We start from the raw sequence: 17,884 nt of genomic DNA on the forward strand, positions 1-17,884 counted from the left end.
TAGTCTTATCAACATTAGGTTTTGCAGCATTCATCCTTGACTTAAAATACATAAACATACCAAATAGCAAATGTCAGCTCTCCCCAGTTTCTCTGTGATCAAAGCCACACACACACACACACACACACACACACACACACACACACACACACACACACACACAGAGGCCAGTTGTCTTTTAATCTATAGATAATCAATATAACTGATGATTATTGATTCTGCTGACTTCTGCATTGTATTTTTCTCTCCAACCTTGACTGGAAACCAATCATCTCCAGACTCTGCCGGCGAGTTCTCGTCTGAAACTTTTTCTGTGCAGCTCGATTAATATTTATGCTCCACACTTATGGTTCTTCAGCTTCCACCTCTTCCACACTTCTTTCTTCTGATCCTCCTCTCCTGATTCTCTCTTTTTTTCCATCATCCACCTCTCAGCTGCTCTTCCTGGTGACTGTGTGCAAGAACATGGCAGCACTGAAATTTGCATTTAAGCTCATTATTCTGAGTGACGGTGTTCCGCTGTTCCTGAGCGAGGATCACTGCAGAAATCAGTCCAAGCAGCAACACACGTTACATCTGCTTTGTTTTAGTCTTTGGCAGGTGCATAGTTTTCCTTTTTTCATTCTGATGCATTTGTTTGTGTTTGTTTGACCTCTAACATGCAGCAGCTTGCAGGCTGATTACAGACTCTATCTCACGTACTGACTCCGGTGGTCAGCCGGATTTGTGATGAGTCTAAAAAGCCTGTAGACCCAAATAACGGGGACACAGAGTTCCTTCAGTGTTCATAAAACCTGAAATATTATTCATAAATGTGTTTCTGCAGCAGCGGCAGGTTCTCCATCTTTCCTCCATGTGCTTGTGTGAATTTTGCCTCGTTTGTGCAGTCCGGTCACTCCACATCAAATCACCCAGCTGCAGGAAAAGTTCCCTCTCTGATTCCCTGAGAGAATTCGCAGGTATTCCCAAACCAAACCTGTGGAGAAATCCCAAATATCATGTCTGACTCTCCAACAGGTTTTAAACTGCATCTGCTTAACTCATTCACTCCTTTGATACTTTGTGACTTTTTTGTTGGATTCCAAAATGTAACTGGTTCAGGTACCTTTCCTCTTCCAAGGCTCTGATTATGACCAAAAATCCTAAATGTAACAAAACAGCACCCCTACGAGATCTTCATTCACACCATCTTGTATATGAATATAGAACACAATACTAAAGTCCCCTCAGCTGTATGAGTGTGTAATCAATGAAAGCGTGTGTTGAAAGAATGTCATCTATTGACCCCTTAGAATAGGTCAAGGTTAGCCGTCTTTGAACTTGTCCAACATCTGTGTCCCAAGAATGGTCCCTGTGAATTTGAAGATCCTGGCAGTCATTGGACTGGACCTATACTGAGCACAGACAGATGGACAGATGGATGCAAAGTCTTCACAACCCCTGATGGCCATATTTTGGAAAGAATCAGACATGTGGTACGTTGTAGGTAGGAAAGGTGAAAAACCTTCACGTCGTCCATCACAGGCCAACAAACGGAGCATCATAACATTCACATTATCGTACGGATTATGTACAATTCCATGATTATGTACGTTACTTCATGCAATCACCAGCAGGGGGCATTTCACAGATGTAATATGTAATACTAGAGCACTGCTGGTACAGTCCAAACCTCCACCAACACTAGTTTCCAGTTCCACAAATTTTTACCTTGGAAAAAATGTTCAAGGTCAAAGTCTTGCTAGAAGTGGCTTTTCATAAGCTAAAATATAATACAAAATATAGATCAAAAGGGCTTTTCGATATTAAATTCAAATGTCCGTTAAATCCACAATACGGATCAGATGTGGATCAAACTTAGTTGATTCATTGAGAGCACCAGTTTGCACCTCACTGTCACAAAAGAGAGTGATTGAGGCACTTTTGATTGAGATATAATGCAAAATGCACATCAAATGGGCTTTTCAATATTAAAGTCAAATTCCATAAAATCCACAATCCAGATCAAACTTTGTCACTTGATGAAGGAAACCATCCTACAAAATGTTAGTTATGTATTTTTGAAAATTCTCTCAGTATTAAGGGATAGGGATTTTTCCAGCAGCACAGGAACATAAAAATGCAAAGAACCAAACAGAAGCTCCATCATCACATTTACAGGTGGAAACGTATTAAACCAGGTGAGGCGGCACAAGATAAGGAAGAGTTCAGTGTACGACTAAATCAGTGGACGCATGGGTCAGTCCAGAACACAGAGGGCGATGAAGTGCACCACGATTACAAAAAAAAAGACACTTTAGTAACAAACCAGGGACAGGAGTCAGAACGGAAAAAGAAAGGTCTAAGTGAGTTCTAAACCTGAGCACGTTGGACACACTGAGCCAAGTCTGAGTCTCAACAACAAACTTGATTAAAGCAGGTGAGGTCAAAAACCAGACAATGAGCGGAAACTCTCAGAGCACGATAAATAACACAACATAACAAAATAATACACAAGAATACAAAGCACTCAAACACAGGTTCTGACAGAACACACAGACTGGCACTGCTCGAGAAAACAGACACGTGGCAGAAAGGAACAGACGACGAAGGAAGATCCAGGACGTTCGTCCAGCAGAGTAAGTGGACGTGAGGGGTCGGGGTACGTAGACCAGGGTTCGACCCGAAGTGTGTTTCCTGGATAAAACACAGTTTGCACCATCAGAGTGCACGCATCAAGAATCAGGTCTTACCTGGAGAAGTAACCTGTGAGGGACTGCTGTCTCATCCAGGAGGAGTCTGCCCCCAGTGGACCTCAGAGCCTGTCGGATTTATTTACTACTTCAGGGATGCAGGGAATTTAGATTTTGAGAAAAATATTTAAATATTATCAGCACCACTCCCAGGGCGTCCACACCGTGGACAGAACCACACCCTCTACTGTCCTTAAAATACACACAAAAGTGCTGAAGCTATCACAGCCACGTCCTCCAGCACCTCCTCGAGGTTCTTCCAGCGGGTTCTGGACCTATCAAGGAACCTGTTCCCAGTTTGACAGAGCAGCAGGAGCTCCAAGGAGAACCTCTGCTGCTCCTGCATGTCGACTCATGTGCAGTCATCTTATTCAGACGCCCCAAGATGCTTATCAGAGGGTTTTCAGGTTTGTCAGTCCAGGAGGACATGAGAACCAGAACATGCTGGTGGTGAAGAAGAGCGAGGTCTTAACTGCCACACTTGTTCTGTGCGTGACGTAAAACAGAATGGAGAGAGAAATAAGAATGTCAAATTGAAATATGTGAAGAATGATATTCATGAGAAGAACAAAATTTCTCCTCAGAGCACCAAAATACTGGTTCATGGGCCACATCCAGCCCACGAGGCCCATCTGACAAACAGCTGTGCACAGATAAGGAGCAGATGGAACAACAGAGAGAAAAATGATGTTGAAAGCAAGAAGAAGAAGGACAACAGGCCCAAAATAAAGAAAGGGAGAGCACTAATGAGCAGACTCAGGTTCACTCAGTTGCTGTGACAACGCTGCAGCTCATCGCTTCAAGCCTGAAGGCTGCACACACACACACACACACACACACACACAGAGTGCATCAGCTCCGTCTGCAAGTCCTCACAGCACTGCACCCGGAACAAACATAGCACAGATCCACACGCCTGCCTGCCAGGTAAAGAACCGCCGCCAGCACGTTTAACCACATCAATCACAGCAACTGTGCCACCGCCAGGCCAGCTGGAACCAGCTCAGGAGTTAGCTCAAAGAACAAAACACTAAAAAAAACAAAAAGCTGAGGTGAAATGAGGAGGAAAAACAGCTTTAATCCACTCATTCTGTGTATTTAACATATATATATATATAAAAAAAAAAAAAAAAAAGCTGACATGCCCCGGCTGGAGGGTTAGAGGTCAAAGACGTAATAAAACACTGAAATCACAACTTTGCAAAAAAGTATATGAGTTCCAAATGAATTTTTTTTCCAGCTGTACAAGTTCTTTTTATGATTAATTACAACAAACATTACTAGGATAGATGCTGAGATTTTTAAACACTGTCCTGTGGGCTACCAGCGCCTTAAATTAGTGGCCAGCATGCTGCATAACGATATATATAACACACACTGAAAAATGCTTTTTTTATCCAGTTTCTTTCAGTACGTGTGAAGCTTCAGTCATTGAAAATGTCCAATTCATAAAGCTATAGTACCAAAGTACACTGGTAAAGGTAACGAGTATTTTTTAAATAGGTTCTTACAGTGAAAACTCATACTTCTTTAAAAAACGGTGCACACGTCTCACAGTGTCTCTTTTACATCTCACAGGGGGGTGCTAACTGAGTTCGCTACCTAACCTGCAGACGTAAACCTGGTCCAGGCCTAGTTTACAGACTACGTCTTAGACTTTATTTACATCAATCAAAAAGAAATACAGTCTTTGAGCGTGAGTGTAACTGGTTCACCTCGGGCTCTACGGGCTGTAAATTTGACTCTTTTATTGTCCAATATAAGGTCAGCTTTTCAAAGATGGGCTAATTTACTAGTATCTCTTTTAGGCAGGACTAATATAGTGAAAATGAATGTTTTTATACCTTTTCAGTGTATTCCTCTGTTCTTACCCCAAACCTTTTTTAAATCTGTCAATCAAATAATTTCCTCATTTATATGGGGAGGTAAAACTCCCAGGGATCATAAATCATTACAACAAAAATGTTGGCTCAGTGGAGGTCTGTCTTTACCCAATTTGGTGTTTGATTACTGGGCAGTGAACAAAATACATTTACTGGTTACAAGATCCTAATACAACTTGGTGTCAGAAGCTCAGTCGTGTTTGTCTATCTCTCTCCCTGCCTCATTTTTTTCATCACTCCCCGTGTCCCTGTCTCGGTACACAGATAATCCTGTTGTACTTGCCTCTCTTAAAATGTGGCATCATTTTCAACTTCACTTCAGATGTGTTTCTGCTTCTCCTTTTGGACCTTTATGTAATAATCACCTCTTTCCTCCTTCCTTCTTAGATGCTACATTTCATTTATTTGGCAAGAAGGGCATTAAATTTCTTCTTTTTTTTTTTCTTTTTTTTAAATTAGACATTGTGCAGCTACTATTTTTCTGGAGTTCCCCTCGCAGCCCCCTAAACATCCTTGGGAGGACCTCTTTGAACTTATGCCCCATAAGAAAGCCCTTATATCGTGGATGTATAATCTTGTTCTTTCAATGGACAATCATTCATTCAATAAAAACTATCTGTAATTGGGAACAAGAGTTGGGTCTGGAGTTTGGGGAAAGTTTCTGGGAATTTGTATGTCATCATCTTGTGTGAGACTTCCCCTAATTCAATTTAAAGTAGTACACAGGCTACACTTATCAAAGTCCAAATTATTGAAAATTTATCCCAGTGTCTGTGATCTGTGTGATAGATGTAACTCCTCTCCCTGTCATTTAAGTCATATGTTATTTCTTTGCCCCAAACTTCAGTCATATTGGACTTTGATATTATCTCTCACGTTCTTGGTGTCAGGCTGGAGCCTTGTCTGCTGATCTCTGTGTTTGGAGTTCCTGGAGTCCACACTGTGTAATTGCATTTACCTCATTGATAACACATTGCAGAATATTATGATCCTGGAAAGCTCCATGTCCCCCATCCTTTTCTTTATGGTTAAAAGGTCTCATATTTTTGGTTTTTTGTTTGTTTTTTAACTTGAAAAAATCAATTTAAGACTCACAATGCTGATGGGTTTCTAAAAATGTGGCAACCTTGTATCAATTATCTTGGGTTGTTAAAATCTTTTGGACCTGATTGAACTGATTGTCATGTGTGTTTTTTTCTGTATATTTATTATTATTTCGTAGAGCTGATGGTTAGTATATTGGGATGAGATGTTCATGAATGTTCAGGTTGCAGCACATATTTGATTTCACTGTAATTGTGGTTGCACTTTTGAAAATAATGTGTTTTGTCTGTTGCTGAAAAAAGTGATAAGTTTTTTTTTTTTTTTTTTTAAGAAATAGTCATGGTGGTGCTGTGCGGGAAATCTGTCTGGAGTCAAAGTGTCATATGTGACCTCATATGACACATGCGCAGTGAAGGACGATGTGAAAAACTTTTTTTTTTAGATTTTTGCTCATTTTTATACATACATACATACATACATATATATGTATGTATGTGTGTGTGTGTGTGTGTATGTATATATATATATATATATATATATATATATATATATATTAAAGAACTAATACGAGTTAGTAAATCATATGTACATAAGTATTCACAGTCTTTGCCATGAAGATCAAACTGAGCCAGGTGGCTTCTGTTTCCACTGATCATCCTTGAGATGTTTCTGCAGCTTAATTGGAGTCCACCTGGGGTCAATTCAGTTGATTGGACATGATTTGGAAAGACACACACAATGTAAGTGGAAGTCCTCCTCTGAGTCTTCCTACGTAACTGTTCAGTTGTTGACCAACAATCTTCTAAAGAGATGAAGTCTGACAACCAGACAGTCCAACAGGACACACCAAGACCCTAAAGACTTGGCCCTTTGCTCCCCTAGAAAGATATAAGCATCACCAAACACCTCCGATCAGTGACCTCATGACTACAGAAGCTCTTCTCAAATACCCCAATCAGGGCATCCATGGATTCCATGAAAATCATAGCATCATCTGCAAAGTCGATGTCAGTCAACCTTCTGTCAGGACAAAAACAGCAAAGTCAACGGATTCCACAATGTTGCCCAGCAGCCAGTCCATGGCAAGCACTGAACATAACAGGAACCACAACACATCTCTGAGGAACACCAGGATTTACTAGTAAAAGTCACAGAACTACACCAGCAGAACAGCATCACCACACTCTGGAATAAGTTCATCTCCAACACTCACATCTCTCAGAGATTCATCGGTTCACAGCATGTTTTAAAACATGTTTCAGTTAACTCTTTAAATGAATCAGATCATGAACATGAAGCCTCATTTGTGATATCAGTAAGATTATTTCTGATGACGGCGTATCGTGATCAGAACAACTTGATTTCCACCTCACTCCCACATGGAAGACATGAAGACACATTCCATCGTCAATAAGGACACGTGCATCACACAAACATTAATTTTGTCAAAATTCATTAGTTTGTTATTTTTCTTACCTTCCTCAGCAGGTTGCAGATCCTCTCGATGTTTCGTAGTCTCTCCCTCTGTAAGAGGACAAACGAGGACAGAGGTTAATGTTTCTCAGAGAGCTTTGTCCTTTGATGACTCCGACAGTTTTGGATGCAGGCGTGTGAAATAAATATTGTATGTCTGCCCTAGAACAGATCAAACACAGGCTTGACTTTGGGAACAATAATGCACAACAATGAGTTATCAATGTGAACGCTATCGTGTTTGTTTCTACTGTTTGCATTTGGGGGTTAAAGTGGACCGGAACGGTCGGGCACTCGGGCAGGGCATTCCAGCACCTTCAGAAACAAACGTGTATTGTGCATTTCAGACCATATGAAACCTCAAAACCACAGAAGCACCTAAAAGACCAATTCTGATCTGCTTGGAGATGTAGCTTGTAGCACCTTCCTGACCGTTCTGCCGCCTGCATTCAGACTATAACATTTGTGGTTTCAGTAAATATGTCCAGTCTGCGGTTAAACATCAAACCTCACCACATCTAGCATCGACCTGAAATGTTTGAAACTTCCATTCACCGACTCTGGCTGTGTCATGAACCAACGCTTTGTAGCACTTCACTGGGACATACAGTGGAGACCAAGACAGTTAGCCACAACGCTACATTGTCATTGGGAATAAAAATGAAAGCTGGCCAAAGAAAGAAGTCATAGTGGCATCGGACATGATGACATTACACTGTTTGGTGTTGAAGCTGTGACTCCCAGGCTTCGCTAAAAACTTCACTACTTTAAGTGTCATACTAATGCCGCATTTAAGACGACTCACATTGATTGATAACATATTGATAATGACAGTGGCCTTTCGGTGGCCAAACGTAAAAATACAACTTTTGGCAACATAAATAATGATATAAAAGTCTTATCCTGGCACCAGCACACGCTCCGTGTGGCCGACAGCCCCTGAAGTGTTTAGTATTATTTCATGAATGCACTGAAACAAGGTGTTGGTTGGATCTTACACTTGTTGACTGTACGAGTGACAGACTTCATCAAAGATCACTCAGTTAGTTTTTATAAGTGGTTCATCAAAATGTTAGAGATAAAAACACTGAACCCATATCTGGATCCTGATAAGCAGCAAAACCAAACCAGTTCTTCTTGACAGGTTGAATCTAAAGGAAAACAAAGTTTTGTGACACAATCAGACGGAGAATCACAGAATGATTAAATTCCAGCGGCTGGAAACGGTTAACGTGTCACAAAGAGACTCCTCAGCTCGAACACTGAGCTGTAAAAGGCTCAAATCAGCAGCGAGGAGAACGCTGACTCTTAACGGCCACCAAAGCTTTTAACGTGACCATCAAATATTAAGTCATTCTTATAGAGACTGGATCTGGTTCTGAGTGGCAGGTCTGACTGGGCTCCACTGGGGCTGATGCAGAACCGTGCCTGCGTATGAATCATGCATTGATCTGCTGGTGCTCGTGGACACTCGGTTTGACTTTATCTCTGCTGAAGCGTATCAAAGTAAAAAAACTGTAGCTTAAGCAGAAGATCAAAGGCATGTCATCTGAAGCTGAGCTGATATTTAGTCAGAAAAACAGGATTAAAGGGTTTGAAAATGCACTGAAGTCATCAGCGTGAAAATGCAGCTTGTCATGTGTGTGAACACGGCTTCTCTGAGTGTTAACGATTTTTCACAACACTTAATTGTGATGTTTGTTTTTTTTCTTTTTCATATCCGAAAAGCCACCGATGGAGTGTGCAAACTGCACCGCGCACAGTTAAAGTCTGAGCGTCGTGTCAGTTCATCCATGAGATTTTTAATGTTTGAAATTATGCAAACATGAAGTCTGCTGAAGTCAGCCTGTCTGGGAATCAGACAGTAGGGGGCGCTCAGCGTTACACCTGTTCTGCAGCAGCTGGTGAGCTGCAGCCTGAAATGTGGGCTGTAGAAGGTGCTCTGACCGTCGACAGGTAAATATCAGTCCTCGTAGATGTTAAAAGTTGTAAACACTGCGTCGCATGACACAAACCACCACCGCTGATGCTATTTGCTAATCCTGCGGTCACATCACTGTGAATTCCTCAAAACTATATTGGATACTGGATCTATTGGACTACTATTGGATTAACCATGGAATTGATCAGCTGGTCTCTGAACCCTATCGACACCATTTTTTCTACAAGAAGATCAGGACCGGGGGATCCTACCTGCCCAGATGGAACATATCCTGCAGGCTATGTCCTCGACTCCTGGGGGTCTTGGCGTGTTGCATGCTTGGCGCCTTTCTCCATTGAGGATGTCAAGGATTGATTCATTTTTGGTCTCATGGCAGCAGGGCTGGTACTTTTTGGCTTATGTGCTGCCCTGATCTACCGGAAAATTGGCAAGACGGTGGCATCAAGAACCACGGGCCCTCGCTTGTCCATCATGATTAACGAGGTTGGCAAGGCAGTGCATTCTAAGACTGCGTTGACTCTTGAACTCAGACGCAAATTGGATGACACCTTGGAGCTGATGTGGGCCTTGCAGTTGAAGCTGAAGGTTTCGGAGGCCGGTGAATATTCTTAATTCATAATTGGGAATATTCTTAATTCATAATTGGGATTTGGTTGTTCAAGTGGAACTGTTAAAAAGTGTTTTCACTGCTCAGCTACAACACTTCAGGCTTATCAAGCCTCAAGGACAAATTGCGCACTGTTTACCTCCAGAGGAATTTATTCAGGCCTTGGTGAGATTATTTGGCTCCATTCTTATCTCAACCCACAGTTTCTCCTTTACCTCCCTTCATGCCCCCCCCCCCCCCCCCGCGACAGGCCCCCGTTCTTCCCAAGCTGGCAGGCGGCGCGACTCCAGCTGTAGCGGCTACCAACACACTTACATCACCTCAATTGGAAAATGGACTGTTTCAAGTTTAGTGCACATAAACAATGTCAAATATATATGTGTTGTCCTAATTCTGATGTGTGCCATTATTACGGTAAACAACTAATAATTGTGGATTAATTGCTGTTTGTATGTGGAATGTGAGTGCGGAAATCTCGTTGTTGTAATGACAATGATAATAAAATCTATCTATCTAGCTATCTAAATGACAGTTGACTTTGTGTCTTGATGGGCGTTCCCGGGGTGTGCACACTAACATCTGTAAAATGTCTGGTTGTAAAAAACAACCTTTTTAGATTTAGAGTTTTTTTCTCTCTAACATTCACGAATTCAATGAGAAACAACGGTTTCAGGGCGTGTTCCACCATCTTGGATTATTTAGTTTGAGCAAGCAGCTAGCTGACGTCACGCTGATTATTCACTCTGATTGGCGGTCGCTGTGTCGCGTCGCTCGGCGTTTGCATAAAATAGACTTCAGGTCTATTTTGGCCCCACCTAGCTGGCGGTGAGCGGTCGTTGTCTCGTGCCACTGTCACTTGTAGCTAATGTGACCACAGGCTAGCGGTATTTGCAGCACTGCTTGACTGACATAAAGAGTTGTTTTATTTTTTGTCATAAAGTTGCATAATGAACAGTTAACCTCATAGCAACACTAGCATCAAGTCTGAAGATGTATCCGCATGCGTGCACACGTCACATAGGTCACGGACGGTCTGACAGTTTAACATTAGAAACAACAAATGACACAAACCGTGAAAGGCTCATGTGACGTGTGATTATCTCTCCTTTATTTGTGGACAAGGTCATGAACCTCTTCAGGATCTGAACCGCTTCACTGCTGCGTGACACAATCAATTCTTCTCTTCTGCTCACTGACACACACACACACACACACACACACACACACAAACAAACAGCTGCCTTCTCATTAGCAGACAATTAGGCTGATGCCTCTTTGAAATGGTGCTCAGCGAGAATTTGCTTGACAAGCGAGAGCGGCGCCGAAGTATAAACAAGAGCAGAGTGAGACAAAGGAGGCGGGCTGAAGACGTGGAGGAGGCGGGGTGACGCACAGGGGGGCCGGCTTCAAATTGACCTTGATTTAAGCAGGCAGACGGAATCAGAAAAACAAGTAAATTTACTAAAGTGTTTTGTGAACACTGAAGAGAAACAGAGAGCCGAAAGAAGTGACTGTGTGCCGTCGCCAAGTGTGTCGTTCACGTTCGGCTTCATGAAGGAGGTCATGTGATCTCTGCGGTTTGTCTGACAGGTGTCACTATGCTGAACGTGTTTTTAGACGGCCTCCGTGTCTGAACCGTCGATCTTATCAAGATGCAGTTTTTGTTAAATTGTAATCTTAATCCAGGTCTTGGAGGCAGATTTAAGGGTTTCTGTCAAACTGCAGTAGGCTCCGCCCACCTCCCTGTGGCCCGCCCCTTGTCTGTGAAACTGAACAGCAAGAAAAGCAGCGTGAAAATGTGGTGGTTTTTATAGTTTTGTTTTTGCTTTTACCCGAGGCCAAAATATGACCGTCGGGTATTATGAAGGCTTTGCTTCCGTCCGTCCGTCCGTCTGTCTGTGCTCAGTATAAGTCCAGTCCTGTTACTGCCACAGTCTACAAATTCACAGGGAACATTCTTGGGACACAGACTTTGGACAAGTTCAAAGATGATTAACCTTGACCTATTTTAAGAGGTCAAAAGGTCACATTCTGTTTCCTATTTTTATGCTCATATGGCCAAGGGTATTTTAGCACTGCATTAGATCTATTTTTCATTTAATTTTATATTTAGTTTGCGCACTGATGTTCATCACGTGCACCATGAACCCTCTTGTGTAAACTGTATCTGAATATTATGTCATATAAATAATAGAAAACCTCTGCGCTCGACTTCAGGCTTTCAGGGTGCAGTCGCTTTCTTCTGCCTCACGATAGCAAAACACCCACACAGCCGTCGGCGCAACTACATTTCCTGTTTAAATAGCGCTTGGCATGAAACTTCCTGGCGCTCGTCACATATGATGGCCGATGAACCTGCAGTGTTGGTAACCAGACATGTAAAAACTCTTCACAGTTGCTATAACCACATTAGTTTTTCTGTCCCAGCAGCTGTGGTGGCCGTGTGTAGATTAAACAGGAAGTGTGCAGGACAGGCGAAGTCTGGTTGTATCTTTACTGTAGTACTTTTCTGTGTAACTGTGGTACTATCACGTGTGTACTTTATTCCCTCGATGTGACGGTTACACCGCTGAGGCGCTCTGAGTGTGACCGTATGTATCAGATCCGAGGTCACTCCGGAAATGAGCAGCTACGATGTGTTACACGTGGAAATAAACCGAGCAGATCTAGGAAACGATGAGCAGCAGAACATGGAAGAGACAACGAGATGGAACCTTTTGTAATAAATGTCCCCTGCTGGATTCTTTGATGCACTCTGTGTTGCATAACGATATGCAAATATGACAAAATATCAAAGTGATTCTGAGCGGAGAAATCTGGTCTAATGCACCGTTTTCACACTCTTGAAAATGCTTTTCAAGCCACAAATCTTTTCATTTGCAGCTTCCTCATCCCGTTATCAGCGCACGCCTTTTTTTCAGTCTGTCTCTCCCTCGTGGTTCCTCTTATCCACAGAGACGCGTGTGGCATCCAGAGCTTTTAATAATAATAAGACAAAGTCGCCTGCAAAGGAACGGCACGTCTGCGGCAGAGTGCATTATTAAGAGCGGGCCGTGTCGATAAAAGCCCAGAAGAACCCGGGGGAGCAGGATTTTAGCGGCCTGGAGTCGTCCTTAAAACAACTTCACCCGCCCAATCAAACTTAATGTGCAGGTTGTTCACAACTTCCGCCAGGTGCTGCCGTGGCGTTTTTAAAGAGCAGTGAAGCGTTTAGCTGTTAGCTCGCTGTGAGTGTCTGACGGCGGGAGGAGCTAAGACACGTTTGTAAAGTGACTCAGAGGGTTTTGTTTGACGTAAGCATGCGGACAGATGGAGGAACTGATGTCTGTGTTTATCCGTAAGTTGTCCGTGTGACGATTTTTGTCATTATGCACAAATATCCAACAGGATTTAGTTAACACGCAAACTGAGGCAGAGGGAGCACTGTGGAGCTAGAAGTGGCGGAAAAGTTCAAGTTTAAGGCCGTGATGAAAGAGAAACCCACTGATACCCACTGGTTCAACTCCAACAATCTGTGGGAAGTGTTTATGCTTCGTTAGCTAAAGTAATGATGAAGTGAAATAAATGGCTGATCAGTGAAACTTGAATGAATATATAATATAATGTAATATTTTCCTGTAAATATTTAACATGAACTGTTTCTGATTTAAAGAAGACTAATGTGAACGTTGTGTTTTTCTTGGTACAGCGATGCGCCGTTCTTCATGCTAACACTTGTTGATTTTTATCAGAACATGAACTGGTTAATCTCTGAATCAGGTGGACTAATGAAGAGGACTCGACCACATACGTGTATCAGGACATGTTTAAAGGACAGGTCACACAGAACAGTGTCAGAGGTCACGTGATGATCTCTGCTGTGAACAGTCTGTGTGCCTACGCCAGACAAAACAAACGGCTCATTTCAATGATGTTGTGGTTAAAAAAAAAAAATTAAGAGTTTTGGGGTGACGTGTGTCGTCTCCTCTCCGTACGGAGCACTGATCCGGGCAGCGCGCAACGCTCGTGCACTTCCGTGACATATTCATGACTTTTTCCAAGTGTCTACTCACAGGTCCGTCTGAAGGAACGTTGAGCATCACTTTCATATGTCCGGTCAGTAGTTTCATGATCTGATGTTGCAACATTCGTTTCACTTTGTCTGTTTGCGATTGTGCTGTTTTCTGCATTTGCTCAGACTGATGTCACCTGCCCAGAAATGCTGAGTAAAATGTTTTCCATAAACTCTCCGAGCGAGAGCTTTAATTGGCAATAAAGTACGTCAGTGACCACTGATCGTGACCGCGTATGCGTAGACGGACTCACAGTCACTGTTACTTTGATGTTGTGTTGTTGAACGTCACCTTAAGCAACATGTGACACGTCCTTTAAAGTTTTACATCAATGTCCACAAATGAGACCAAGATAACGTTTGATTTAGCAACATGCTTAAGCACCAAGCTTGGCTAGTCTTTGTTGGCCACACCCACTTTACATTTTCCATTGGAATGAAGCCTTTTGACTCTTTGAGATTTGCTGGATGATTTTATCTTTAGTGTTGCCAGAGGACCATGTGACATGTAGACTCTGGTGTGGCCTTGTGTAGCAACTGAGTGTGGTTTTTTTCTCTCACAGTAAACACAACCTACCGCGTGGAGTGGATTTCCCTGATCGATGGGCACCTTGAAGTCAGCCTGAAGCTCGTCAAAAGCTGTAATCTGAGAGAGAAAAGGAAAAGATGACCAGTAAAAATCAAATACACCATCAGTGCAAAACAAGTGTTACGTCACAGCTGCTAACCAGCTGACATAAATGTTTGAGGGGCAAGGTCAAAGATTTGATATATACATACATACATACACACAGCTGGTAAAATAAGTATTGAACACACTATCATTTTTCTCAGTAAATATATTTCTAAAGGTGCTATTGATCCAAATAATCCACACATACAAAGACACTCAGATGAACTCAGACGCAAATTGGATGACATCTTGGAGCTGATGCGTGCCTTGCAGTTGAAGCTGAAGGTTTCGGAGGCCGGTGAATATTCTTAATTCATAATTGGGAATATTCTTAATTCATAATTGGGATTTGGCTGTTCAAGTGGAACTGTTAAAAAGTGTTTTTCACTGCTCAGCTGCAACACTACAGTCTCCCTAGCCTCAAGGTCAATTGCCCACTGTTTACCTCCAGAGGAATTTGTTCAGACCTTGGTGAGATTATTCGGCTCCATTATTATCTCAACCCACAAAGACAATAACTGACTTACACATGGACTGAAGCATGCTCCAGTTTCTCCTTTTACCTCTCTTCCTGCCCCTCCCCCCCTGCGGCAGGCCCCCATTTTTCCCAAGCTGGCAGGTGGTGTGACTTGACAGTTTCAGTGGCTACCAACACACTCACATCGCCTCAATTGGAAAACGGACTGTTTCAAATTTAGTGCACATAAACAATGTCAAATGTATATGTGTTGTCCTAATTCTGACGTGTGCCACTATTACAGTAAACAAGTAATAATTGTAGATTAATTGCTGTTTGTATGTGGAATGTGAGTGCAGAAATTTCGTTGTTGTAATGACAATGACAATAAAAGCTATCTATCTAAACCAAAGCAAATAAGTACAGAAATTAAGTTATGTGTAATAATGTGAAGTGACACAGGAAAAAAGTATTGAACATGCTTACTGAAATTTATTTAATACTTCTTGCAAAAGCTCTTATTAATAGTGAAGCTTCAAGATGCCTCCTGTATGGAGGAACTAGTCCCATGTGGGTGGGTACGGCTTAATGTGCTTTGGCTGTGATGCTGGTGAAGGTGACGGTCATGTGACTGACGATACGTATGAAGACACATAAAGAACCTCTCGTGTTTGTGGAATGTTCCCCACGCACGGTGTGTTTTCTGTGCAAACAGGGAAATGTACATGTGAGATGATCAGCAGCCAGCACGCCGTTATTTCCCCGGGCTCAGCGCGGCGCTGGCAGCCAACTCTTTACATGTTATTTCCCAGTAGATCCCAACATGGCTCGCTGCCTCTCCTCCTTCCCCACAAACACACAGTCATCATCACCACGTGCACTGTGCACGCCAACACAGCGCCCAGAGTGGCATGGAAGCACCTCTCCTTTGAACACGACACGGGCCAAACGCTGGAGAATTCCAAGAAGAAAGAAAAACAGAACCAGTTCCCTGTGGTTGTCGACTGCTGTGATCAGAAGCAGCGTTTCTCCTCGAGCTGGAGACTAAAGGACAAAAATGCGTATCTGTGACGAGCTCAGTCTGATCTGCTGGCAGGGACGAGAAATCTGTTTTTCTGTGGATGTTCACTTTGGCTTTAAAGTCTGTGATGGTGAACACACCGACATTGCCTGCACTGCTCAGAGTGCTGCGACCGCCAGAGGACCAACACCGAATTCTGTGTTTGTGTCTGTGGGGCATTGAGGGATCCTTCCATAACATGCGTCAGTGAAGTTGCTCTTGTTTCCAGACTGTGTTTCAGGCTGGAGTCTGAGGAGACTGATGACACCACCCTGCTCTGAAAAAAACGACGCAATAAACCGCCGCGCCGATTGTTAGCTGTGTGTCATTCTGTCACTCAAACACCGAGCGGTTTCTGTCAAGCATCTCATCAACCTGATCCACTCCAACCTGAAGCTGTGAACCGTGATGCAACACAAAAGTTGCACAATTCAGTTTCTCCAGTCACAGTCACACAAGCCTATAACTCCTACCAAGTTGTCTTGGTGTTTTCCCTCACTTGTCTCCTTCTTGCACAGTTTCTGAGGACGGCCTCCTCCAGACAGATTGAACACAGTGTCTGTATTCCTTAATGTTTGTCCAAGACATCAATATTTTCATCCCGACTGGTCTCAAGAAAACTGACTGTAAAAATGTTGATTTGTCCCAAAAACAGTCCTTATATTTAGTTTGTCCAGTTACTTGTGGGTTCTGAACATGTATGACCATGGGTATAATTCCTAGATGGTTAATGTAATATTTTTGTTGAGCCCCTTTCAGCTAAAAGTTGACAAATTGTTTCACTTTGACTCCGTTACAGATGAGAAATGACAAAAACTGTCTGTCCAAATATTTATGGACCTGACTATAATTGCTTTATTGATGCTGAAAACATTATATTCTTGGTGGATCTAAATAATGTTCTGTGTCAAATAATAATAATAGTCATCAATAAATGGCCGTGTTTAATGAGTGGGCGGAGTTAGTTAGTGTGGTAACTTTCTCCAAACGCAACTTTTTTTCTTCGGATCAGCCACAGAAAAACATTAACTGCTGCAAAGAATTCACATGGAAATAAGATCATTAAAAAGAAGCAATTGGAGGAACGTCGGTCCTAATGTGAAAGACGACAAGGTCGCCTTTAATTATTCAGCATTGCCTCCATTATTCAGTGAAATTTTAAACTGGCTCTAAACAGGTTAATTTTCTGCTCAGCTGTTTATCACCAACCTCTGGCCACCGATTAAGAACCCAGTGAAGCTGCTGCTAAACACTCAGCCTACAACAGCCAAGTGACGACTGACTGTGCTGCCGTGAACCAATAGGATTGAAGTTCTAACGTGGCCGCCAGAGTTCCCCACGAGGAGCATTAAATTTTCATCTTGTAATGCCTCGTTGGTGAACTACGGGAACAGAACTTCAGTGAGTGCTGTGAATTACTGCTGCTGGATTAATGTGTTGGACAATAAGAGCAGATTTTCACACCTGGAACCAGAACGAGTCCCTGTTGGCTGAGACGAGCCGCGCCTGATCTTACACCACCTCCTGCACGCATCTGTAGGTCTTTCTGACATCATAAAGTCGAGCCACTTCTACCACATGATAGAACCACCCTGGGGCCTGGATGGCAACCACTCAGACAGACAGCTGGTGTCGCAGACCGAACGCCCCTAAAAATTGGTCCGCCCTGCCTCCACTGCACATGCGTCATGTTGGACCTCAGCCACTCGTCTAAAGCCGCAGTCACACGGCACTAACGAAGGACACTGAAGCCAAAACAAAACAAGAAATCTGGACTTGCGTTGACTTTCGGAGACATCGTTTAACCGTTGTCCAGCTTCGTTCCTGCAGCTGGCGCTTTGTCAGAATTTTCAAACTGTTGAAAAATGTGAATGAATCCCGACGACTTCAATTCCTCCGTATTCCATTTCGCTTTCTGTCTTGACGGTTCTTCATCGTTTGTGTAGTTCCCGTACTGTCAGC

The 17,884-nt window shown here is 42.8% G+C and overlaps 1 protein-coding gene across 3 annotated transcripts in view; it reads right to left on the reverse strand.

The window, feature by feature from the left end:
- Positions 1-17,884, reverse strand: part of cnih3 (cornichon family AMPA receptor auxiliary protein 3) — a 48,845-nt gene that overhangs the window by 22,355 nt on the left and 8,606 nt on the right. For all 3 annotated transcript variants that reach the window (XM_034162335.1, XM_034162336.1, XM_034162334.1), the window contains exons 2-3: positions 14,310-14,378; positions 7,136-7,183 (exon numbers count right to left, since the gene is read on the reverse strand). In XM_034162335.1, the coding sequence (XP_034018226.1) occupies positions 7,136-7,183; positions 14,310-14,378 (117 nt within the window). The remainder of the gene's footprint in view (positions 1-7,135; positions 7,184-14,309; positions 14,379-17,884) is intronic.

The sequence above is a fragment of the Thalassophryne amazonica genome, chromosome 21 (assembly GCF_902500255.1).
Source record: "Thalassophryne amazonica chromosome 21, fThaAma1.1, whole genome shotgun sequence".
Lineage (NCBI taxonomy): Eukaryota > Metazoa > Chordata > Actinopteri > Batrachoidiformes > Batrachoididae > Thalassophryne > Thalassophryne amazonica.